The sequence below is a fragment of the Rana temporaria genome, chromosome 2 (genome assembly GCF_905171775.1).
Source record: "Rana temporaria chromosome 2, aRanTem1.1, whole genome shotgun sequence".
NCBI classification, from domain to species: domain Eukaryota; kingdom Metazoa; phylum Chordata; class Amphibia; order Anura; family Ranidae; genus Rana; species Rana temporaria.
The window spans coordinates 127714433-127741050 of record NC_053490.1 but is presented as its reverse complement, the minus strand read 5'-3'; the positions used below and the strand labels follow the sequence as shown (position 1 = coordinate 127741050).

At 41.9% G+C, this 26618-nt stretch overlaps 1 protein-coding gene across 1 annotated transcript in view; it reads right to left on the bottom strand.

The window, feature by feature from the left end:
- Positions 1 to 1944: 1944 nt before the first annotated feature.
- The window catches only part of STAT6 (signal transducer and activator of transcription 6), a 318642-nt gene continuing 293968 nt past the window's right edge, over positions 1945 to 26618 (bottom strand). The window contains exons 18-22 of the mRNA XM_040340948.1: positions 19982 to 20065; positions 16332 to 16403; positions 9081 to 9140; positions 3719 to 3832; positions 1945 to 2814 (exon numbers count right to left, since the gene is read on the bottom strand). Of these exons, the coding sequence (XP_040196882.1) occupies positions 2706 to 2814; positions 3719 to 3832; positions 9081 to 9140; positions 16332 to 16403; positions 19982 to 20065 (439 nt within the window). The 3' untranslated portion in view covers positions 1945 to 2705. The remainder of the gene's footprint in view (positions 2815 to 3718; positions 3833 to 9080; positions 9141 to 16331; positions 16404 to 19981; positions 20066 to 26618) is intronic.

Here is a 26618-nt window from a genome sequence, read left to right as displayed (position 1 = left end):
CCCATAATGCTATTAAGATGAACCTACCCCTTGATGCCAGTGATTGTAGTGGTGGGCAGTGACCAAGCAGCTGTTGGCAATCTTGTTAGTCCTGTATGGCATTGGTTTGTGTCCATTCTTAATTTTAATGGGACACAAATGGTGGGTGTGTGTTGGGGGGGGGGGTTAGGTTGATCACATCAGCCTCTTTTCCCCAAATTACTGATGTAGTATTTTTAAGATCAGTTAGGTGGTGCTTGGAATTCTACTTTAATACTTTGTTTAAAAGAAATGTAATATACATAGCTTTTTGGCAGGGATCTTTGGCTATTTACGTGATGTCCTCTCTCTCCAGTGGTGGTTGAGTTTTAACAACCTGGCGCTGTCCACTGCAGTATTGTCCTGTGATCCCAGCACAGCCTAAACTTGAACTTCATAAGCCTTTAAATAAAAAAAATTGTTTGCCCCCCCCCCCCCCCCCCGGCTCCTCAAATGGTAATGGTCTACTGCTCTAATAGTCTTTTGGAGGAGGTGAAAAAGGGAGAAATATTTACTGTACTAGCTGAATACCCGGCGTTGCCCGGTCTTCCTATCTTAACCTTTTGGGGAGGAAAATCATAGTAATATAAATATACCCATCTTTTATATAAGGGTGTAGGTAAGGGTTAATTTAACTGTCATATATTTTTATTTGGCATATAAGTAATATGTGTACCAGGTATTATTGAAATATCTCCAGGCGTACAGAAGTTATGTGGGAACATACATTTCCCATTGATTTGCATGGGACTTTAAACAAAAACCCCGACCCGCACAAATGGGGGTCGTTAAGGGATAAATTAACTATCCTATAGTTTAAGTGGACATATAAGTAACATGTGACCAAGTGTTATCGAAATATCTACAGCCGTTTGGAAGTTATGAAGTAACATGTATTTCCCATAGAGTTGAATGGGACTTTAAAGAAAAACCCTGACCATGGCAAATGGGGGTGGGCAAGGGTTAAACCACCTATCCTATGTTTGTTGCTGACATATAAGTAACATGTGTGCCAAGTTTCATGTTAATATCTTTAGCCGTTTGGACGTGATGCTGGAACATGAAGTAACATGTATTTCCCATAGAGTTGAATGGGACTTTAAAGGAAAACCCCGACCATGGCAAATGGGGGTGGGTAAGGGTTAAACCACCTACCCTATGTTTGTTGCTGACATATAAGTAACATGTGTGCCAAGTTTCATGTTAATATCTTTAGCCGTTTGGACGTGATGCTGGAACATACATACATACATACATACACACACACACGTTGAGTTTTATATATATATAGATTAGTAGACTTCTTCCCTACTAGTTCCAGGATGGAGCCGTTCCTCTTTTGCCAGTCATGCGACCACTTTTTCACCAACATCATCATGTACAATGCAGGACCAGTGTTGTATGCAAGGACGCTGAGGGCCTGACCACATTCGGCGGCTGGAGCGGGCCATAGGAAAGCATTGGTTGTTCTCCCCCCTAGATCTAAGCAGTAGGCTTTTACTATACAGGGGTACACCCAAAATGTATTTATAAAAGCTGACCAAAGCTTAACTTTACTGTAGAGGAAGTGGGTTGCCATAGAAGTGGATCATCATTAAAGAAGCACAGCAGTAAGCCACTGGGGGGGCAGCTCTGAGATGGGATCACTATTGGAGCAAGAGCTACTTTTTATTTGCATAACTGTAGGGCATTACATTTTTTATGAAAATAAAAGTAATGCAGTAGATGGGCCTTAACCGCTGTTTATTTGATTGCCACTATATACCATAAATATGGTAAATAAATATTAAATATTATTATGCAAAATCAAAACGAGGATTGAGAGTTACTAATAATGCTGAATCTCACCTATTGAGTCCCTGAGAGAACTAAACTATTATTTATAGGTGGAATAACCCTTTAAAAGAAAAAGTAGGAAACCATGCATTCTTCAGATGAAAAAGTTTATAAATGATATACCGTATACATTTTCCTTTATCGATACATGCCGCTTTTTTGTCAATGATGATGTACTGATAATTACTTGTAATATGTCCCACTCAGTCCTGCTTGGTCATTAGCAAAATCATTCACAAGTATATTGCTGTATGATTGTCACTTCAACAATACATTCATGTAGTAGTTTATTTTATTTAGTAATATTGTAATATCAGACCCTGTGACAAACATGCTTCCAAGGTCTGAAGAATTCGGTAGCTTGATGGCCCTCCCACACAAGGCCTAGAAAAGGTCACATCTGACTGCCTTGGTAGCGATGCCTACGCTCAGCGCCAGAATCCGTAAAACCCAACCCACTGCATGCCAGAAAGCCTCAGAGCAGGTAGGAGGCTGAGCTGCGTGGGCTCAGAATTCATTCTCACGCATTCCGAAAGCCAACTACTTGCTGGATGAATCATTTCACAGAACGTAATGCTGAAGATCCTGACAGTGGAAGTTTAGTTTTAGTTCATCACGCTGTGTCATTATATACACTGCCATACATGATAAATCAAGTTCTGTCTGGAACAGTAACCATGGTGTCATTAGCAATGGATGCCTGTAATTGAAGTCTCAACAAATCCTGTATAAAAGTTTTACAACTGCGATTGTCTTGACAAATGATTGGTCCAGAGCTGCTCTTTTGGCCCAGAATATACATGGTAAAAGGTGGTTCAGTTCGTAAGTGTTTAGATTGCAGCTTGATAGACTCAGTTTCTCCAGCCAGGGTCTTCATCCATTGGAAGCAGAGTATGAGGGGAAAAGTTGGATTGGCTGGCATCGCTGCTTATTATATCCAATACCTCGTCAAGCGGACTCCTAATTAAAAATAAATAAGATATGATAAATATGAACCAAAGATGTTTAACAAATAATCTGCTGATTTTTTTTTTTCGACTTAAAAGTCGGTATGTTTCTGCCTATTTATTAATATACATCCATTTATCTTATTCTGTGCCTTTCCTCGCCGTTAATTAACACAAAGCCATAAACATAACATAATCACCACCTTTAAATCCAAATTTAACTACAGCTGTAACAATCTGGGTTAAGAGTCAATCACTTAAGGGTCTACAATTTACATATAGCAGAAAATTGATACTGCTCTCCATGGACACTACAGTTTTCCCTCACACTGCACATGCATTTTGTGACTCATAAACTGCAGGCTGCAGTATGGGTTCTGTATAACGCTATCTGCAAGTCACAAGACTAGGGTTTTCTCACCCCAGGTTTATGTTTCCATTCATAGGAATAAATGTCCTAAAACAAGTGGAACAAGAGGAGATTGTGGGTTCAGTCATTAAACAGTTGCAGAGGAGACATGGCTGCATAACAGAGAAGGGGATATAAGAGGTTGCAAGTTTGGCTTTTATTTGTATAAATGGAGCAAAGGAGGCACAGGGATGTATAACAAAGAGTGCTGCAGCATTGAAGGGGTGGAAGCTTCAGTTCTGCCTGTAACTCCTCACAGAACGCCCATAATTTGTGCTTCGGCCTGGGGTGGAGCTGCAGTCAGCGCTGACAGTGATAAAATTTGCATTTTGCTTCTAAACCACAGTGTTGATTTTAACAGGGGCAAGTGCTAAGTGCACTTTCTCTGGGGGATTTAACAAACCTTTATAATTTCCGGTGAGAGTTATTCTTTAAGAACCACCACCTACTCTTGAATACTATATTCATAAAGAATAGAAGCTATGTCAAGGTGTTCTAATCAGCTTACATTACAGCTCCACTAGGATAGGTCTGTGATAGGTCTGGGTGATAAGTCTCCTGATAGAAAGCTCTGGGCCATATTGGGTTCTCCATTCCTGGATAAGCAGGACTTGGCATATACCTAAAATCAGAAAGAGAACAATTCAAGAAATGTATTCATACATTTATACTATACCAGCTAATTTCTTCCATTCAGATTTCTATAAATATTTTATCAAAGCACATTAAAGTGCTACTAAACCCAGAACCTGCATTCACTATATCTGGCCTACCACAGTACACAGAACATGAAAATGCAATTTTTTTAGTAAATATATACTGCTTTTCTCTTCAGCCTTATATAGGAGTCTTGTGACTTCTATCAGTTATTAGTTAAAGCTTGTAGGAGGAGTTTACATAATGCACAGGCTGCCCTATCAGGATGCAGGACTTCTGACCCTCTGGACAGTGCTGATTGGCCCTGTGCTCACCATCACTCTGGAAGTTCATTGTGAACTACAAGCCTTGTACAAGTACCTATAGTGTATCCATTCACAGGAGCCCTGCATGGCCACACTGTTTTCAAATTGCGGATGTGGGGAGAAGATCCCCTGCCTGCTGTCAAAGGGAGGGGTGGGGGGGGGATTGGGTGTGTTGAATGCATATGCTGGAACATGTTATATGCTCCACCCTAAAACCAGGTTGAACATGCAACATTGTCCATAAGTGAACTTAGCCATTAAAAGTATTTGTAGTTAACATCATGCTGTGCTGTGGAATAACATGCTTACAGAATGTCTCCAGCATACAAGCTGACCTCAATGCACTATTTAATTGGGCAGCTATGGGGCAAATGAGGTTTCATGTTAATAAATGTAAAGTTATGCATTTGGGTGCTAAAAACATGCATGCATCATACATTCTAGGAGGAGAATAACTGGGGGAGTCAATGGTGGAGAAGGATCTGGGTATTTTGGTAGAGCTAGCAAAATACTTTTTTTGTATTAAAAGAGGTACAGTCTCCAGAGAGAGAGATATAATTTTACTCATGTACAAATCATTAGTAAGACCTCACCTGGAATATGCAGTTCAGTTTAGGGCACCCGTTTACAAAAAGGATATCAGGGAACTGGAGAAAATGCAGAAAAGGGCGACCAAACTGATAAGAGGCATGGATGAGCTCAGATATGAGGAAATATTAGCTGAACTGAATGTATTCTCTCTTTAGAAGAGGTGATTAAAGGGGGATATGATCAACATGTATAAATACATAAGTGGTCTAAATAGTGAACTTGATGTAGAGTTATTCATTTTCAGGTCACTACAAGACAGGGGCACTCTACGTCTGGGAGAAAAGTGGTTTAACCTCCACATATGGAAAGGCTTCTTCACAGCAAGAGCTGTGAAAATGTGGAAGAGACTCCCTCAAAACTAGTTTTGACCAACTCAGCAAATTGTTTTTAAATAGAGCTGGATACATTGCTAAATGAATAAAATATAACTGAATATTATAAATAAATAACAGGTAGTGTTAACCAGGGAATATCTGATTGCCTCCTGTGGGCATCAGAAAGGATTTTTTTCCACCACTGGATCATATTGGACCATGCTTTATTGGAGTCTTTTGACTTCCTCTGGATCAAATAGGAGTATAGAATTGTGGGCTTTTTTTTTTTTTATTGGTTTAACGAAATTGACTTTTTTAACCTGACTAACTATGTAACCATGTGTATTATTGCAACACAATAGTCTGGATGAAGTGATTGATTTTACGAACAATTTCTTCATTGTTCTGTGACACAATGTGATAAAGAAAGTAGGATTTGGTAGCCTAGATTGTATATTTAAAAACAATGGAAAACAATGGAGGCTTGGGAGACAGATAAACCACAAAAAGCAAGATGGAACCACTGGGACGTATTTGATTGTATATATAAATATATATATACAGTATATACAGTATCTCACAAAAGTGAGTACACCCCTCACATTTTTGTAAATATTTTATAATATCTTTTCATGTGACAGCACTGAAGAAATTATATTTTGCTACAATATAAAGTACTGAGTGTACAGCTTGTAAATCAGTGTAAATTTGCTGTCCAAACATAATAACTCAACACACAGCCATTAATGTCTAAACTGCTGACAACAAACGTGAGTACACCCCTAAGTGAAAATGTCCAAATTGGGCCCGCTTAACCATTTTCCCTTCCCGATGTCATCTGACTTGTTAGTCTCAGGTGTGGATGGGGAGAAGGTGTGTTAAATTTGGTGTAATCATTCTCACTTTCTCATACTGGTCACTGGAAGTTCAACATGGCACTTCATGGCAGAGAACTTGTCTTTGATTTGTAGTATTTCTGGCAGCTTACCTTCTCTCCATGTGTTCATTAGAGGCCAGACTCCCTTATCTGGCTGGCTTTTATCATCTCTCCTCCCTGTATGACTCCACCCCAGGCCATCCCAGGAACTCTGTATTAACTAGTGCACTGCAGGTCTGCTGACCCTTGGTTAATCCACGTCTGCTTGTTGCCCCAACCTTGGCTTACCCTCCACTATCGGTTGTGTCCTCTCCCCCCTCTCCCTACGGAGCGTGACCTAGGGGACTCCAGGGGCCGCGACCTGGATCCAGCTGCAACAAAGGACATCCTCACCACTAGAGGCTCTGGTGAACACCAAGCTGGGTCTTAGACTGGGGAATCTTGGGCTCAAGCTGCCCATAGGATCCCTGTTTGTGCCCCAGCGAACCTCTCCTCCATATCCGCTCTGTGGTCCGTCCGCAGCAGTCGGCTATAAGGTTCACTACCTTGTGGTGCACCCCCTGCTCCAACGGGGTGCATTTGTCATCTGGCCACAGGTGACCTGACAGAACTCTCTGAGGATCTGTAAAAAGAATTGTTGCTCTACATAAAGATGACCTAGGCTATAAGAAGATTGCCAAGACCATGAATCTGAGCTACAGCATGGTGGCCAAGACCATATAGCGGTTTAACAGGACAGGTTCCACTCAGAACAGAAAAATAAATAACAAATGAGTACAGCGCTAGGTGAACTATCAATGATATGATGGTGTATATGTGACCCCCCTAAATATATAAAGTGCTCAATGCAATCTTCCCCCTCCTCAGTAAAGTGCAAGTGCTCTCACCTTCACATGAATGCCAAATCATATAATATGATGTGTAAATTGATGAATAAATAAATTAATATACAATGCAATCAATAAACAATATTCTTATGAATCCTACGATAAATAGTAAATGATCCAATCTTTAGTGAATTTAGACAAAATTATAGTCCATAATGTGATAAAAAAAACAGTCCCATATGTAATAGGAAAAAACTGATGCTGTGAAAAACACCAATCTTCACTCTGATCCACCTCTGCGCATATGATAAAAGGATCCTTGTGCACCCTTCACCGGATGTACCCTCACCTCAAGGCTTTAAAATAAAAGCATTTATGATAATAGCCAATCCTCTGGAGTACTCCTCCTATTGTTCCTCCTTCCTTTGGTATGTGGCCAGGTAGCTGTTTTCACCTTGGATGGTTACCAGAGACCTCCTCTCATATCACCCACATGTAAAGCAAACAAATGTCCATATTAAACAATCAGCCCCTTTGCAATCAACCTCTGTGTGAAAGCGGTGGTTTCACCTTAGAACCGGTTCTGCAGCTCCAGTCGGCAGTTTCGTATGAGGAAGTATTAGGGAATTTTGTTCCAGTGAGACGAACGGAGGGGAGTGACATACTGTAAGTGAATAGTGATCAGCGCAACTTTCTAAACCTCAATTAAATAATAAAGATGAATGTGATAACGAAGATAAATAATGTCCACAATTTCCAAAATAAATAAGCAAAGATTCTTTTGAATGGTGAAAAAAAAATCTTTAAAATGTGACGCTTCTTCTGAACAGTGTATCAAAGATTCTTCTGTGCTCAATCTTCGTGATTATTTCAATAACTTAATGCTCTCTGAGAGGAGTAAAATCAGCCTTCTCGATCTCCCAAAGCAAGGAAAAAATGCAATTTCCAATCTCCAGGGAAACTCTGGTTCACGATAATACAGGAGCCAGTTGAAGATTTCCAATGGTGGCGGTGACCGTCCAGACTTCCAAACTTGTGTTGGTTTCACTTGTCCTCATCAATGTCTCCAAACGTATCCATTCCAGTTGAGTGCACGTGCTCAGCGTCATATCCAAAGGTTGTCTTTGGGAAATAGACATATGAGTGCTGCCAGCATTGCTGCAGAGGTTAAAGGGGTGGGGGGGGTCAGCCTGTCAGTGCTCAGGCCATGCTCCGCACACTGCATCAAATTGGTCTACATGGCTGTTGTCTCAGAAGGAAGCCTCTTCTAAAGATGATGCACTAGAAAGCTCACAGATTGCGGAAGACAAGCAGCCTAAGGACATAGATTACTGGAACCATGACCAATATAAACGTATTTGGTTCAGATGGTGTCAGGCGTGTGTCGCGGCAACCAGGTGAGGAGTACAAAGACAAGTGTGTCTTGCCTACAGTCAAGCATGTAGGTGTAGGTGTAAGTGTCATGGTCTAGGGCTACATGAGTGCTACCTGCACTGGGGAGCTACAGTTCATTGAGGGAACCATGAATGCCAAAATGTACTGTGACATACTGAAGCAGAGCATGACCCCCTCCCTTCAGAGACTGGGCCGCAGGGCAGTATTCCAACATGATAATGACCCCAAACACACATCCAAGATGATCACTGCTTGGCTAAAGAACCTGAGGGTAAAGGTGATGGACTGGCCAAGCATGTCTCCACACCTAAACCCTATTGAGCATCTGTTGGGCAATCCTCCAACGGAAGGTGGAGGAGCGCAAGTTCTCTAACATTCACCAGCTCTGCAATGTCATCATAGAGGAGTGGAAGAGGACTACAGTGGCAACCTGCGACGCTCTGGTGAACTCCATGCCCAAGATGGTTAAGGTAGTGCTGGAAAATAATGGTGGTCGCACAAAATATTGACACTTTGGGCCCAATTTGGACATTTTCACTTAGGGGTATACTCACTTTTGTTGCCAGTGGTTTACACATTAATGGCTGTGTGTTGAGTTATTTTGAGGGGACAGCAAATTTACACTGTTATACACGCTGTACACTCACTACTTTACATTGTAGCAAAGTGTCATTTCTTTAGTGTTGTCACATGAAAAGATATGATAAAATATTTAGAAAAAACGTAAAGGTTGTACTCACTTTTGTGAGATACTGTATATATATATATATATATATATATATATATATATATATATATACACACACACACACACACACACACACACACACACACATATATATATATATATATATATATATATATATATATATATATGTAACAGTGTAACAGTATTTACACTTACCTATTAAAAGGTGCTTGATCTGGCATTGGTAGAAATGGCTGGACCAATTCACCTGGAGAACTAGAGCATGAACACAACACAATTTGAATAATGTAACCAGTTATCTAGTATATTTATGTTAGTATCTATGGGCCAGATTCACAGCAGAAATACGCCGGCGTATCTACTGATATGCCGGTGTATTTTCAAATTTGCTGCGTCGTATCTTGATTTGGAATCCTCAAACCAAGATACGACGGCTTTTGGCATAGATCCGACAGGCGTACGGCTTCGTACGCCTTCGGATCGTAGGTGTAATTCTCCGGCGGCCGCTGGGTGGAGTTTGCGTCGTTTTCCAGCGTCGGGTCTGCAAATTAGCTGTTTACGGCGATCCACGAAGGTACGCGCGTTCGTCGCATTCTCTTACGTCGGCTTTTCCCGTCGTAAGGTTAAGAGTGCTATTTAGATGGTGTAAAATTACACCATCCATGTTAAAGTATGGCCGTCGTTCCCGCGTCAAATTTAAATTTTTTTTTGCGTAAGACGTCTGGAAATACGAAAGTACTTTACGCACGTCGCCGTAATTTCGCGCAAAGCACGGCGGGAAATTTACAAAAATGGAGCATGCGCAGAACGTTCGGCGCGGGAACACGCCTAATTTAAATGGTACACGCCCCATTTGAATTAGGCGGGCTTGTGCCGGACGGCTTTACGCTACGCTGCCGAAAGTTTTCACGCAAGTGCTTTGTGAATCAAGCACTTACGCTGGAAACTTGCGGCGGCGTAACGTAAATGGGATACGATGTGCTGCCGTAAATCTACATGAATCTGGCCCTATATGTCTTGTTTTCTAGAAATACAATTTTGTAAATGTAAGTGCTCAATAATGAAATCATTAGCTAGCTGCATTCACATTCCCACCTGCATTGTTAGCAGAGGTTAAAAGGGCTGTGTCTCTTTTGTATTTATTTGCTCCTGTAAATCATAATTATGTCTGTTCTAGCAGAGAAATGTATGTTTTACCAGCCACCACCTGTGCCTTGCATACAGAGGAAAGCTGGGTGCTCACAAGCAACCTATGCAAATACGATCATTACCCACGATCGACCCTTTGGTAAATCCCTAACAAATAGCATCCAAACTCTACACATGGGGGGGGGGGGGGGGAGGGAGAGTGGAGTGTAGAATGTATTAATTGCTAGTATTAGAAAAATGCTCCAAATTTGTGTAGTGACCGCTAGTGACTGCCTGTATGGACCCAGCTCAAGATTATTATGCCTCTCAACCAATTAAACTTTCATAGAGAAAATATTAACATTCCATAATTATGCATAGGTGTCATGGGACACACCCATACAAAAACTGACAACGTTTTGCCTAAATATTTCATTGACAGTTTATATTGTTGGGAACAGGGATGAAGGAAAAGCATTTTTATATAGATTACAAGTGAATGGCTAGGGCTATCCCTCCTTTAAAAGCATGTTGTGTTGCAGTGCATTACCACACACACACACATTAAGGTGCACCATTTAGTTAACATGTGTTGCTCTTAGCATACCCATTGAATGCCAAGGAAGAGGCACCCAGGCATATAACAGCTGTGCGTTCCAGAGTTGAAGCACTCATAAAGGTACAGTATAAAAATATATTACAAATTTTGTTTTACAAAAAATGTTTTGACAAAAATACAGTAGGGTCAAACCAAGAGGTTGACATTGTCATGGTGTATTACAACTAGATGTTTTATATTGACACTTGTTCATATATAGATCTCAAAAGGGGAGGAGGGTCAAATAAAAGTGGAATTTTACCCAAAAGTGGAAGCCACTTATCTGACTCCTACCCCCCTCCGCATTTGGCACCTTTCAGGGGGGTACCTGTGCCCACTTCTGAGAGATCTCGTCACAGCGAGATTACTCACAAGCATAGTTCCCAACTGTCCCTGATTTTAAGGAAAGTCCCTTTGTCCCTCTTTCCCCCTCATTTGTCCCCCATTTTGGTCTGATCCATATATTTGTATATAAAATGCACTATTTATCTATCCAAATGTGTTTTACAGTGCTAAACCTTGCATCCAATTTCTAAATTGCTGCATTTGTAAATTCCAAAAGCCAATATAAAAGAATAGTAGTGGTAAAAAAGCACTTGTGGGTTTAACTGCTTGCCGACCAGCCGCCGTCATTCTACGGCGGCAGGTCGGCTCTGCTGGGCGAGAGGCCGTAGCTATACGGCGGCTCCTTGTGCCGCCACTAGGGGCGCCGCCGGGCACACGCGATCGCTCGTTACAGAGCGGGGACCGGGAGCTGTGTGTGTAAACACACAGCTGTCGGTCCTGTCAGCAGGGGAAATGCTGATCTTCTGTTCATACAATGTATGAACAGAGGATCAGTGTTTCCCCTAGTGAGGCCACCCCCCCCCCCACAGTAAGAACACACCCAGGCATACTTAACCCCTTCCCCGCCCCCTAGTGTTAACCCCTTCACTGCCAGTGGCATTTTTATAGTAATCCAATGCATTTTTATAGCACTGATCGCTATAAAAATGCCAATGGTCCCAAAAATGTGTCAAAAGTGTCCGAAGTGTCCGCCATAATGTCGCAGTACCGAAAAAAAATCGCTGATCGCCGCCATTACTAGTAAAAAAAAATATTAATAAAAATGCCATAAAAATACCCCCTATTTTGTAAACGCTATAACTTTTGCGCAAACCAGTCAATTAACGCTTATTGCGTTTTTTTTTTTTACGAAAAATATATAGAAGAATACGTATCGGCCTAAACTGAGGAAAAAAAAAATTTTTATATATATTTTTGGGGGATATTTATTATGGCAAAAAGTAAAAAATATTATTTTTTTTCAAAATTGTCGCTATATTTTTGTTTATAGCGCAAAAAATAAAAACCGCAGAGGTGATCAAATACCACCAAAAGAAAGCTCTATTTGTGGGAAAAAAAGGACGCCAATTTTGTTTGGGAGCCACGTCGCACGGCCGCGCAATTGTCTGTTAAAGCGACGCAGTCCCGAATCGCAAAAAGGTCTCTGGTCTTTGGGCAGCAATATGGTCCGGGGGGTAAGTGGTTAAACAATCATTTATTTCTGAGCAATTCTCCTTTAGGGGGACATGACAAGGGGTGTGTCCTATGCCTACAGACTTTTGCTAATAGCTGTCCCTCATTCCCATCTGAAAAAGTTGGGAGGTATGCTCAAAAGTTCGGCCCCCCCTCCTCATTCCTCATTCTCCCTCATGGGAGCCAACATCGTTGGATTCCAGGACAGGTAAGTGTCCTAATATTAAAAGTAAGCAGCTACAGTATGTGTAGCTTCTGACTTAATTTTTTTTTGCTGGGGAAGCAAAATTCAGCTTTAATGATGCTCAATTAAAAAATTGTGTGCACCTGTATAGACTGCGCACGGTCCAAACAGGGGCCACCATATTACTGGAACCACTGCGCTTACTTCCTGCATTACTTCCTGTATTGTCCCAGGAAGTGTAGTTGCTACCATTTTGGAACAGGGAAAAATACAACAAAATGCCAGGGGCTATCTGTGCAAGCAAGAGCTAGCCAGAGAAAGTCAATACACAAAACCTGAGCACCAGCTATAGGCCCAGGGAATTCAAAATAGATGTCAGTGATTTGTTTCTCCCCAAAGGATTTTTTTCAAAAGAGGTTGCAAAGTAAAATCCAACCTGATGCATATTCATAAGAGAGTTGCTAGGTGTCCAAGAATAAGAGCTTATTGAAACGCATTGATTTGCCACAGAGGTACCTCATCAGACTCTTGGCTTTATCTTAATGTGTTTTTGTCAAAATAATTTTGTACAATACAATTTGCACTATATTTTTATACTGTACTTTTATGAGTGTGTGTGTGTAGCTTACTTATTATGTTGTGTTATTCTTAAAGGGACCTCCTCCCGACTAGAGATAGCCTTAGGCTTAGCCGATACAACAGCATGGTGCTCTTCCAGAGCTTTGCCCTGTGCCTGATCTAAAAACATCCTCTCTGGTTTAGTGACAATGAGCAGCTCCAGATCCTTACCTGGGACAATGTTAGTTTAGTATACTATGTCTTTATTAATTATTTTGTTGATTGGTATAAGATCCCGGGCACCACCCCCCAAGCTATTCTCAAAAATAAAATGATGTCATGTGTGTCATGCGCACATGCAGGCGGAACTTATGGGCACAGATAGGTGGCACTAATATGCTGCACTGATGGGTCCTGAAGCCGCACTTATGGGCACTGATAAGACTGCACTGATGAGGCTAAACTTATGGGCACTGATAGGCTGCACAAATAAGCAATGGACACCTTCCATTGCCCAACTGACACTGTCCACTGCCAAATATCTGTAGGAGGGGTTTCCACCTTTTCTGCTAAGTTTGCAGTAATTTTTTATGTCATTTGCAGTGTGATGTGTATGATATGTGACGTTACATATCACAGAGACTGGTATTGTCGTGATATTGAAGTTTTTTGAGATTCTTTTTTTTATTTAGGGTTCTGACATTATTGTGCTGCTTGATACCCCTTATTTAAAATAAGGGATATCAAGCAGCACTCACAAATTGTAAACACATCTGTCCTGTGTAGTGTATACAGCTGTATACACCCACCTTCTTCATTCCTGTATATAGAGACCTTCCTCTATGCAGATATACATAATCTGGCCTGTCACTGTATATATAGATGTATACAGGACAGATGATGTATAGCTGCAGTCAGTGATGATGGAGGAAGGTCTCTACATACAGGAAGGAAGGTAGGTGATTATAGCTAGCTGTATACAGGACAGATGATGTATACCTGCATATCCTGACCTGTGAGGCTGAGCTACATACCCTGATCTGTAATGCTGAGCTGTATACCCTGATCTGTAATGCTGAGCTATAGACCCTGATCTGTGAGGCTGAGCCAAATACCCTGATCTGTGAGGCTGAGCTATATACCCTGATCTGTAATGCCGATCTATATACCCTGATCTGTAATGCTTAGCTGTATACCCTGATCTGTGAGGCTGATCTATATTCCCTGACCTGTAATGCTGAGCTATATACCCTGATCTGGAATGCTGAGCTGTATACCCTGATCTGGAATGCTGAGCTGTATACCCTGATCTGGAATGCTGAGCTGTATACCCTGATCTGGGAGGCTGAGCTGTATACCCTGATCTGGGAGGCTGAGCTGTATACCCTGATCTGGGAGGCTGATCTGTATACCCTGATCTGGGAGGCTGATCTGTATACCCTGATCTGTGAGGCTGAGCTGTATACCCTGATCTGTAATGCTGAGCTATATATCCTGATCTGTGATGCTGAGCTATATACACATATCCTGTGATGCTGTGGCTGTATACTGCTGTCCTGTGATGCTGAGCTGTATACTCCTGACACTATGGGTAGATGAAATGGAATGCATGGGACGGAGTGGGTGGATTCTCTAAGGAATGGGGCTTATAAGTGGGAGGGGTCAACAAAGAAGGGCGGTGCCTGGCCCCCCTCATCCTAAAACCAGCCGCAAATGATAAGACCTCTGCTGTGTGCTCGCCCATACTTGGCCCTTGCATCTTTTGAGTATTATCTTACACACAGTGGCCCCTTGTAATATTGGGATTAAACTCTTGGTAAAAACTATCCCAATCTATTTCATCAGTGCTCCAATCAAAGGTACCTCACAGCACCGGTCCATCTGCCCAAAGAGACACCAAAGTACCAATTCGGTTGTTGGGTTGGAGACCCCAGAAGGAGGAATGAGAAAGAGAGAGAGTCTAATACCACATGTCCAGATACGTTTAAACATAAGTCGGCGTAGATTCTGAGTTAGGTCGGCTTATCTACTGATAAGCCGGCCTAACTCTTACTGAATTTACCTATTTGAGCCTAGAATATTGCACCTTTTCACAATATTCTCATTTTCTGAGATTGTGAATTTGGGGTTTTCATGAGCTGTAAGCCATAATCATCACAATTATGACAAATCACGGCTTGAACTATCTTGCTGTGCATGTAATGAGTCTATCTCATATATTAGTTTCACCTTTTAAGTTGCATTAGTGAAATAAATGAACTTTTGCACGATATTCAAATTTTTCAAGTATCACCTGTATACCTGAGAGTAAGCAAGAAGTCTGCAATGAATTTGTTTGGGGATTTGTTGCCTATATAACAAGCAAAGGTGTTCATATAACCAGGTCACTGACAAAGGGGAATGGGGAAGACTAAACTGAAATGGCTAGCAAGTAGACTGGGCTCCCTGTATGCATTTTAAGTTCTATTTTTTTATTTATTTTTTGACTGGAGGGTTGCTAAAATGTATTTTATGAAGCATAATAAAGTAGCTGTTTTTCGAAAATTAGCACACTATATAAAAAAACATGCATTGAACTCTTTCTAACTGGAGACTATTTATAAATATCTCTCAACATGACAATCTATGCTGTAAGTGTATGGATAGGTTTATACATTTCCCCAAGCAGAACCAGTTTCCAGCACATTGGAGTGATAGCTTAAGAGTCGGTTCACACTAGGGCGACACGACTTCCAGCGCGACTTTCAGAGGCAACTCCGACACGACTTGAGCATGAACCACAGGGCGATCTGGGGCGATTTACAACACGACTTGAAGTCGTCTCCAGGACAGGAGACTTTCCAGTGGCCAATCAAACAACAATCAGCTCTAGGGGAGGGAGGGGGAGGGAGAGGTTTGCCTGAGAAATGTATGTTATCTTCCTGGAAAGTCGCTTCAGTTAAGACAGTGATCAGACTTGGATCAGACTTGGAGACGACTTCCATTGAAATCAATGGGTACAAATCGCCTACAAGTCGGATTGAAGTAGTACAGGAACTTCTTTTGAAGTCGGAGCGACTCGAGTCGTGTGTATTAACACCGCTCCCATTCACTTGCATTGTTTTTCTCGACAGCGCGACTTGGGACGACTTGAGGCGACTTCAAGTCGGATCCCAAGTCGCCCCAGTGTGAACCGGCTCTTATAGTCAAGTTAAATGTTAGATACGGAGACTGCTAAACTTAGCATGGGCATCAGGGAATTGATGATCCCCATACAGAGCTGTCACACAATGTACACAACAAGTACTCTGTCTTTCTGGGTAATAATTTTTGTTTGCTGTTTAATAACCTAATACAAAGTGATAATCCCAGCAAGTTACAGAACTATCATTTACTTTTTATGGAGCATATTTTACATTTGATTAACATACTTTATAGAAGCATTACTGTATATACAGTAAGTATACTATAATTATCCTACCTGCATATGCGTGTTGAGTTACAAATCTGTGATGATATGGGACTTCCAACAGGTGAACCATATATCGGAGACCTAAATGAAAAGAATCTTGTTACATAAACATTAAATTGGTATTATATATATATATTTGTACTTTGCAAGAGATTGAGTAAGAAACGTGATAAAGGAAAACATGGAAGTGACCTGGGGTGTGCCAAAGGTCACGTGGTCAGTATGCCTAAAGGGGGCATACTCAAATGAAATGAAAAGGAAAAAGATAAGAATAAAGGGGACTGGGTGGGTGGGATACGACAGAGAAGGCTTACAGGAGAAAGGAGGAGGGCGGGTTTAAGTACTGCCCGACTCCTCCTCCTACAAATTCAGGCTAACCTGCGGCCAGCCTTCTCATATATATATATATATATATATATATATATATATATATATATATATATATATATGAGAAGTTTATTTTTTATTGTAAGGGGCGTTTGTGTTCAAAATAACCAGTTGACTAAAGCTAATAAAAAAATTAGAGCAACATAGAAAGGTTAATCTTTGATAGAGATGAGGTTCCGTTTTACTGCTACCATCGGTTTGTAGCTAAAGCAGCATATTCACTGTTTGTAGTTCATAGACCTGGTGAATTATTGCAAGAATTCGCCAAAGTAACCACAATCCTCAGCCTGGCCTTTGAACATAAGGTAAGGGTTTTTGCCTTTTGACACCTTATGCCACGTACACACGATCGGAATTTCCGATCGTGTGTGAGCCCCATCTGACTTTTTTCTGTCTGTGTTTAGAAATAGAACATGTCTTATTTTTTTCCAAAGGAAAAAAAAAAAACGATAGGAAATTCCTATCTGTGTGTAACTCCGACGGAGAAAAAACCCATGCATGCTCAGAATCAAGTTGACACATGTTGGGAAGAATTGAACTTAATTTTTCTTGGCTCGTCGTAGTGTTTTACGTCACCGCGTTTTGGAGGGTCGGAATTTGGTCTGACAGTGTGTATGCAAGACAGAACAGAATTCCGATGAAAAATTCCATCGGATTTTTTTTTAAATTCCGATCGTGTGTACATAGTTACATAGTTAGTCAGGTTGAAAAAAGACACAAGTCCATCCACAAAAAAAATAAACAAACAAAATAAAAAACACAGTACAATCCCATACACCCAACTCTATACCCACAGTTGATCCAGAGGAAGGCAAAAAACCCCAGCAGAGCATGATCCAATTTACTACAGCAGGGGAAAAAAAATTCCTTCCTGATCCCCCGAGAGGCAATCGGATTTACCCTGGATCAACTTTACCTACAAATCTTAGTACTCAGTTATATTCTGTACATTTAGGAAAGAATCCAGGCCTTTCTTAAAGCAATCTACTGAGCTGGCCAGAACCACCTCTGGAGGGAGTCTGTTCCACATTTTCACAGCTCTTACTGTGAAAAAACCTTTCCGTATTTGGAGGTGAAATCTCTTTTCCTCCAGACGTAAAGAGTGCCCCCTTGTCCTCAGTGTTGACCGTAAAGTGAATAACTCAACACCAAGTTCACTGTATGGACCTCTTAATTATTTGTACATGTTGATCATATCCCCCCTAATTCTCCTCTTCTCAAGAGTGAATAGATTTAGGGCCAGATTCACAGAACAGATACGACGGCGTATCTCCTGATACACCGTCGTATCTGTTATTCTATCTATGCGGCTGATTCATAGAATCAGTTCCGCATAGATAGCCCTAAGATCCGACAGGTGTAATTGACTTACACCGTCGGATCTTAGGATGCAGTACCTCGGCCGCCGCTGGGTGGAGTTTGCGTCGTATTCCAGCGTTGGGTATGCAAATTAGCAGTTACGGTGATCCACAAAGGTTTTTCCCGTCGTTACGTGGGCGCAAGTCTTAGTTTCCCGTCGGAAAGTTAGGGATGCTATTAACATGGTGTAAAATTACTCCACCATGTTAAAGTATGCCCGTCGTTCCCGCGTCGCTTTTGAATTTTTTTTCCCGGCGTAAGTACGTTACGCACGTCGCGATTCACAAACACGTCGGGCCGCCGTAAGTTCGCGCAAAGCACGTCGGGAAAATTGCGAACTGAGCATGCGCAGTACGTCCGGCGCGGGAGCGCGCCTAATTTAAATGGTACCCGCCCCATTTGAATTGGGCGGGCTTGCGCTGGACGTGTTTACGATACACTGCCGCAAGTTTACAGGTAAGTGCTTTGTGGATCGGGCACTTACACTGAAAACTTGCGGCGGTGTAACGTAAACGGGTTACGTTACACGGCCGCAATTCTACGTGAATCTGGCCCACAGTTCTTCTAATCTTTCCTTATAGCTGAGCTCCTCCATGCCTCTTATCAGTTGGGTTGCCCTTCTCTGCACTTTCTCCAGTTCTCCGATATCCTTTTTGAGAACTGGTGCCCAAAACTGAACTGCATATTCCAGATGAGGTCTTACTAATGATTTGTACAGGGGCAAAATGATATCTCTGTCTCTGGAGTCCATACCTCTCTTAATACAAGAAAGGACTTTGCTCGCTTTGGAAACCGAAGCTTGGCATTGCATGCCATTATTGAGCTTATGATCAACTAAAACCCCCAGATCCTTCTCCACTACAGATCCCCCCAGTTGTACTCCCCCTAGCATGTATGATGCATGCATATTCTTATTCCCTAAGTGCATAACTTTACATTTATCAACATTAAACCTCATCTGCCACTTAGTCGCCCAATCAGACAGAGCATTGAGGTCGGCTTGTAAATTGGAGACATCCTGCAAGGGGCATTAAAGTGGTTCTGTCGCGGCGACGGCGCGGCCCCGTCACTGTCCGCGCGGATTTCGGTTTGATGGTGTGTACAACCATCAGACCGAAATTTCCGAACGGACATGTCCGATGAAAACTGTCCGGCGGAACGTTTTAATCGGACTGTCCGCTCGTCTGTACGGGGCCTAAAACAAGTAGAGCTGCGGATCCCTGTATAACGAAGTCACCAGGCCGATCCCGAGACATTAGCTTGCTTTGCTTGGTCTCCTCCAGGGAAGGTCCTCCCCCGGTTTCCTTCCTTAAGCGCTTCCCTCACTTGGATGGACAGCTTGGGATCCCCTTTAGAATCATAGGCCCCAGCCAGCTTAGCTGAGCCTACTCAATAGAGATGCAGCCTTGGACCAACGTGGTCCCGGGGCTGGAATCACACACACATAACTCGCGCCAGGGGGGCCACGAGGCAAAGGCCCCCAAAAAACGGCGTCTGCCCGTTAAGTACCCCTTCCCGGCATGCACAGCGGGGCACCACTCCCACTGGGATGCTGCCGAGAAGGGTCACCCAATACACTATGGTTTGCTTGTGTTCCAAAATTGGGCTGAGGTGGTAACGCCACCTACAGGCAACAGTGGGAAATCCTATCAAACACAACCATAGCCAGAACAGAGGCTAATTTAATTGAATTAAACAAAGTCTGAGCTATTGGCTCAGACACCCTCTACATTAAGAATAGCGCCCTAATCATTGGGAGCAGGGCGCCACACTAATATAGCAATAAATACCATTTTCTAGGACAGTGTTTCCTTCCTGAAAGGGCCTATGAAAAATACATGGTGACTGTCATATTACATTGCATGTATATTGGTTTGGCTTTTGTGTGTGGATATTTATTTTATTATACTCACAGATTTTGCCGACAATTTGTTAATGGACAGAAAGGGTCACCTACATCCATTGGAGAAGGATTGTGCTTTGACTCATTTTCATCCCTTATATAAAAATAATAAATTTTGCAGGTTAGATATAAGTTCATATAAACGTATAATTTAACTTTTTTTTTAATTTTTCTGTAGACACAGTAGATGATTTTGAAGCTTGTGTTCTCTAGGATGGTTGAACTACTCTGTCATACATATTAAATACAATATAAGAAAACATTTCTGGGGTCTTAACCTAAGCGCTTGTTCACACTTGACTCGACTAAATTTCGAACTCTTAACAAATGCTCCTATAGTGTTAATGCGCTCTAGTATGGGAGTTAGACGACTTGCGTTAATGTGCTTTAGTGTGGACTTTAGACTGGCATTTTATAAGCATTAATTATGCTTTAAAAACACTCTCCAAACACCCTATGCATGGTTTTGAAGCATTTAATTTGCGGTTAGGCACGTTAAAACCGCTCCACAAATGCCCTTTTTTTAAAGGGATGTGACAGTTACAGGGAAGTTATAGGAAATAAACAATTTAAGGTGTAGCTTGTCATGGTGAATGTTTCCTGTGCATACTCCATTAGCAGGGAAGGCAGCAGCATGGATTCCTATTATGCTTTATCTCATGTTTGGCCTCCTGCAGGTGATGCTGATGTATGAGCAATTGGCTGAGCAGAGGAAGGAGGAGAAGGGCATGCAGGCTCCATTGGGTACATTTGTTTTAGAGATATTCTAAAAGGCACTTTCATGTCCTAAATCATGATTTACGCATCTACCCTCAGAAAGTTGATGTCATACTTCCCAACTTTTTGAGATAAGACACCTATCAAAAGTATGCAGGCATAGGACACACACCTTGCCGCGCCCCCTTAAAGGAAAATTGTACAAAAAACAAGATTGGTTAAACCCACAAGTGCTTTTTTTGCCACTACTATTCCTTTATATTGGCTTTTGGAATTTACAAATGCAGCAATTTGGAAATCAGATGAAAAGTTTAGTGCTGGAAAACACTTTTTGATAGATAAAAAATGCATTTTATATGCAACTATATAGATCAGACCAAAATGAGGGACAAATGAGGAGGAATGAGGGACAGAGGGACATTGCTCCAAATCAGGGACAGTCCCTCGAAATCAGGGACAGTTGGGAGATTTGTTGATGTCATCCATCTTCAAGCAGCACAAACAGGAAGTGCATAGAAGGAAGTGACTGCAGGAAACTCTATGCTCTCCTCTATCATCACAGCACACTGCATTGTGGGACATTATATTTCTCTTTCATGATGTTTTTTAAAACTCATTTAACCACTTCCATACCAGGCACTTAGGCACCTTCCTGCCCAAGCCAATTTTCAGCTTTCAGCACTGTCGCAATTTGAATGACAAATGCGCGGTCATGCTACACTGTACCCAAATGAAATTTTTATCATTTTGTCCCCACAAATAGAGCTTTCTTTTGGTGGTATTTGATCACCTCTGCGATTTTTATTTCTTGTGCAACAACTAAAAAAAGACCGACATTTTTGAAAATAATCAAGCTTTTATTTTTTTCTGTTAATTTTTCTGTACAGACTCACCGGATCGATCCGTCCGAACCCATCCCTCGCATGCGTCGTAATGATTCGACGCATGCGTGGATATCCTTATATGACAGAGTCGCGCACGTCGCCGCGTCATCATCGCGGCGACGGCGCGACACGTCACCGCGATGGGAATTCGGCGCGGATTTTGATCCGCTGGTGTGTACAAGCCAGCGGACCAACAGATAAATCCGCCGATCCGCTGAAACCGATCCGCGGATAAATTCAAGCGGATGGATTCTATCGTGTGTACCAGGCCTTACTTTCTATGTTGGTAGCTTAGGTTTTACGAATATCATCTACTAGTCACTCATACATTTCCTTGGTAGCCCCTGCATTTTAAAGCCTGGGTTCTCTTTTCAAAATGTTTCTATTTATATTTTTTACATTTTTTTATGTTTGGATTTTTCCTTTTGTTTTTTTTTAACTATTATTATTATTATGTTTTAACATTTTGATGGCTATTAGTGTGCCTCCCTATGGAGGTGTACATAGTTGTCCATATACATCTAGATTATCATATCTTGTTCAGCAATTTTCTAGTTAAGTTTTAACATTTATGTTAAGGCAATATCTGTTACTCTCCACTATGTTAAATTTTTATAGATTTTAATTTTTTTTGTTATATATAACTTTTTCTTATATATATATATATATATATATATATATATATATATATATATATATATATATATATATATATATATATATATATATATATATATATATATATTTGTATTTTTTACTGCTCAGTTTTAGTTTATTTTATTTTTTAAATTTAGCAGTGGTCCATTCTCATCACTAAACACACAGGGGTAATCCCCGGGACCGAGGCTTGGATATGAGTGTGTTCGCCTCCTTTCTTATCCGGTTTTGGTGTCTAGTGTGGGTGTTCCTTTACTGTAGTCTCTATGTGCGCTGGCCGTTAATCATTTGTGAGTGCAGGGCATGTCCGGTTTTTTGAGTGTCGGCCCCAGAGACGAGGCTTGAAACGCAGGCTGCGTGCCATTGACTTTATGCCTGGCCCGTGCACGCACACTGTTTGCCGATGGAGGGAGCGAGGATTGGAGCGCATGCCAGCCGCCATAAGGAATGATTCTGGAAGACTGCACTTCCAAGAATCCTTTTATTGAAGCTTCATATGGTTGACAGATGGAGCAGGGGACAAAGAAGTAGACACGTATCGCGCAAATGTTAGCGCTTAGTCATTGCAGGGCAAATTACATGGGGCACACAGACGGGCAGATTTCCACGACAATGCACGGTGGCCCCTGCCTAGCTTTGCATGTGTCGGCAAAGGGGATGTGATCTATCCATCAGCTGTCTGTGACTGACAGGTAGATTGTGGTGGAACCCCTAGTGACCTCTCATGAAACCCCAGTTGAGAAACTCTAGTCTGAACTGTGAAAGGAGAAACAGCACACTCATATCTCTGTCTCTCTGCTCTCTCCTTCTATTGGCATGTCCCTTGTTTGCACATGGGCACTGATCTTTGTGTTGCTTCCCTTTCTATCTGTATGAGTTCTGCCATACAAGGGATTGCAAGAGGATGATCAGATCAAATTCAGACACACACACACACACACACAAACACAAGGGAAAAGGGAGTAGCCGCTCCAGGTGGGAACCCAGATGAATATCCTCTGCTGCAGACAAGCAGGAACAAAAATTGTCTCTGGACAGCCGCACTCTGAACAAATTGTAGCCTTTATTAAAAGAAGGACAGCACTACAAGTCCCAGCAAAAAAAATAAGACCCGACGGCTGACGCGTTTCGCACTGAAACTAGTGCTTATTCATATGACTAAGCACTAGTTTCAGTGGGAAACGCGTCAGCAGTCTGGTTTTATTTTACTTACACACACACAGAGGCATTCATTTGTGTCTTTTACACTTTATCTGCCTGGAGTTCAGCTTTAGATATAAAAGATGTAAAAAGTTCTATGTATCTTTTTTTATCATATGCTTTTTGTATAATTCTTGGTCAGTAATGGCAGCGCCGGACAGAGAGGAGAGAAAGCAGTGGGAATTTAAAATCCATCCCTAAACCATTGGAGTGGCTAGCAGGAGCCTTTAAAGCTCAGGATTGCGAGAGGTAAGTACAGCGAGAACTTGGGGTTGGAGCGGGACCACTGTTAGGTCAACTTTACAGATTTTCTGTAAAGGTGAACTAGCACTTTACAAGAAGTTAAAAAATAACAAACTGACTAGCTAGATCACTATATGAAAATACATAAAGGAAAAAAATCCCCCCAAAAATGAAAGCAGCCACCTCATACAATAATTTGTAAGCTGCAACATATTACATCTTTGTTTTGGGATTATTACCACTTGACTGCTGAGGTGCAATGAGCCCAGGCACAATTAACTGTAACCTAGATATATAGAAAAACCTTCCCCCTTGCCCTTCACCCTATTAAATAAACACACTTACAACCATTAGGTTGGAAAAGGCAAGGCCACAACTTTATTAAAAACCAAACATAACATGTGAACACTTTTCAACTAGTGACAGTCACAGTTGTACTGTGAGCACACAATTCCAAAGGGGGGGCTGTCCTTACCATAAGTGCTGGACAGAACGCCTACTTCCAATTTCCATCAAGGGCATGGCCCATTACAGCCATTCTATGCTGGCAAGGTCGAGAAACCGCAGAAAGCTGTGACATACCATCGAAAAAAGGGGCGGGAGGGTGGGCAGCTCTTCCAAACACGTTCTTGAAAGACCCAGAATTCTCTGGGGCAACGCTTATACCCGAGCTCGGGCCCATCCAGTGCCGGCCCAAGACATTGTGCTGCCTGGGACCAAGAATGAAATGCTGCCCCCCCCCCCCCAGAAAAAAAATCACACCAACCAAAATGCCCCCACATTCATTATTTTATATTGTGATAACTAAAGGGGACCCGTCATGGCTCTATACATGTATACAGGAGTATTCAGAGGACCTGTCATTGCTCTATACATGTATAAAGAAGTATAAAGAGGACCTGTCATGACTCTATACATGTATATAGAGGACCTGTCGAGACTCTTTACATGTAAAGGAATATAAAGAGGACCTGCCATGGCTCTATAAATGTATATAGGAGTATAAAGAGGACCTGCCATGGCTCTATACATGTATAAAGGAGTATAACGAGGGCCTGTCATGGCTCTATAGATGTATAAAGAGGGCCTGTCATGGCTCTATACATGCATATAGGCGTATAAAAGGACATGTCATGGCTCTATACATGTATCCAGGAGTATAAAGGGACCTGTGAATTGCCGGCGGCCACAATGTCTTTTGCGCAAACTAATCAATGTACGCTGATTGTGTTTTTTTTTGGTACCAAAAATATGTAGAAGAATACATATTGGCCTAAACTGAAGAAAATAGTTTATTTTTCAAAATTTTGGGGATATTTATTATAGCAAAAAGTTAAAAAATATATATATTTATAGCACAAAAAATAAAAACCGCAGAGGTGATCAAATATCACCAAAAGAAAGCTCTATTTGTGGGAAAAAAAGGACATACATTTTATTTGAGTAGCGGAGCTGGCGAACCGGGCTGGCAGGCATCAGTATGCTGCCCCCCTAAAAGTGCTGCCTGGTACCCATGGTACCACCCGGTCCCATCATAGGGCCGGCCCTGGGCCCATACCCCCCTAACAACCAATCCCTGGGTGACCACCACCTTGTTCTGTACCTGGCCATGCCCCCATCAGTCAAGGCTCTCTTTCCCTAAGGGGCTCAAGAGGCCTTCATTGATTTGCTTGTATTTTCCTTTAAAACTTCATGCCCATCTAAGACTACCCTGTCCATAAGATGCCAATGCTGCTGTGTGATTTCACTGCAGAACGAACTGCATTGTCTCCCTATTATAGGATGTGTACAGAAACATCTTTTGGCAGGATCAATAAGTAATAAAACTATGTTGCAGAGGGTACTCTGGGGGAAAAAAAGCTTTTGTGTTAATACTACTGACAGATTACATAATATATGTGAATTTTTATTTTGTCCATAGTTACACTTCAAAAAGACCTGTTCTCTCCTGCCAGCTTCTTTGCTTTATAAAACCCAGCTCACCGCCCTGGAATTTTGTTAAAGGTTGGGGAGGCTGAGTGTCCTGCCAAAACTTCTTTCTCCGGCAAGATGAAACAATACTCATAGAATGCAGTGTGTTCTAGACACTGCCACTTTTGAGTAGCAACAAGCAATGGGAAATCAAAACAGTGATTATTTATGGGCTCTTAGTGCAGGGGAATGTGGCTTGTGTATTGTACAATACTAAGAACAAAGTCACTGCATTTTGGTCTATATATCACACTGTAACACTGGCTGTGTATCAAGCTGGACATTTTAAAATATTGGCTTTGTGATGTGCTGCTTATATCTGAGCTGAAAGTATATATTACACTGCTTATTCAGGAATATGAACTAGGGGCCAGATTCACGTAGAATCGCGGCGGCGTAACGTATCGTAGATACGTTACACCGCCACAAGTTTTCATCGCAAGTGCCTGATTCACAAAGCACTTGTAAGCACTTGTAAGCCCGCGTAATTCGAAGGGGCGTGTGCCATTTAAATTAGGCGCGCTCCCGCGCCGGACCTACTGCGCATGCTCCGTTTAGAAATTCCCGCCGTGCTTTGCGTGAAGTGACGTCATTTTTTTGAACGGCGACGTGCGTAGCGTACTTTCGTATTCCCGGACGTCTTACGCAAGAACAAAAAAAAATTAAATTTCGACGCGGGAACGACGGCCATACTTTATACAGCACATACGTGTGCTGTGTAAAGTTAGGGCAGCTAAAACGACGACTAACTTTGCGACGGGAAACTAGACTAGCAGCAACCTAGCGAACGCGAAAAACCGTCGTGGATCGCCGTAACTACTAATTTGCATACCCGACGCTGGTTTACGACGCAAACTCCCCCCAGCGGCGGCCGAGGTATTGCATCCTAAGATCCGACAGTGTAATTCAATTGCACCTGTCGGATCTTAGGGCTAACTGTGCGTAACTGATTCTATGAATCACTCACATAGTTAG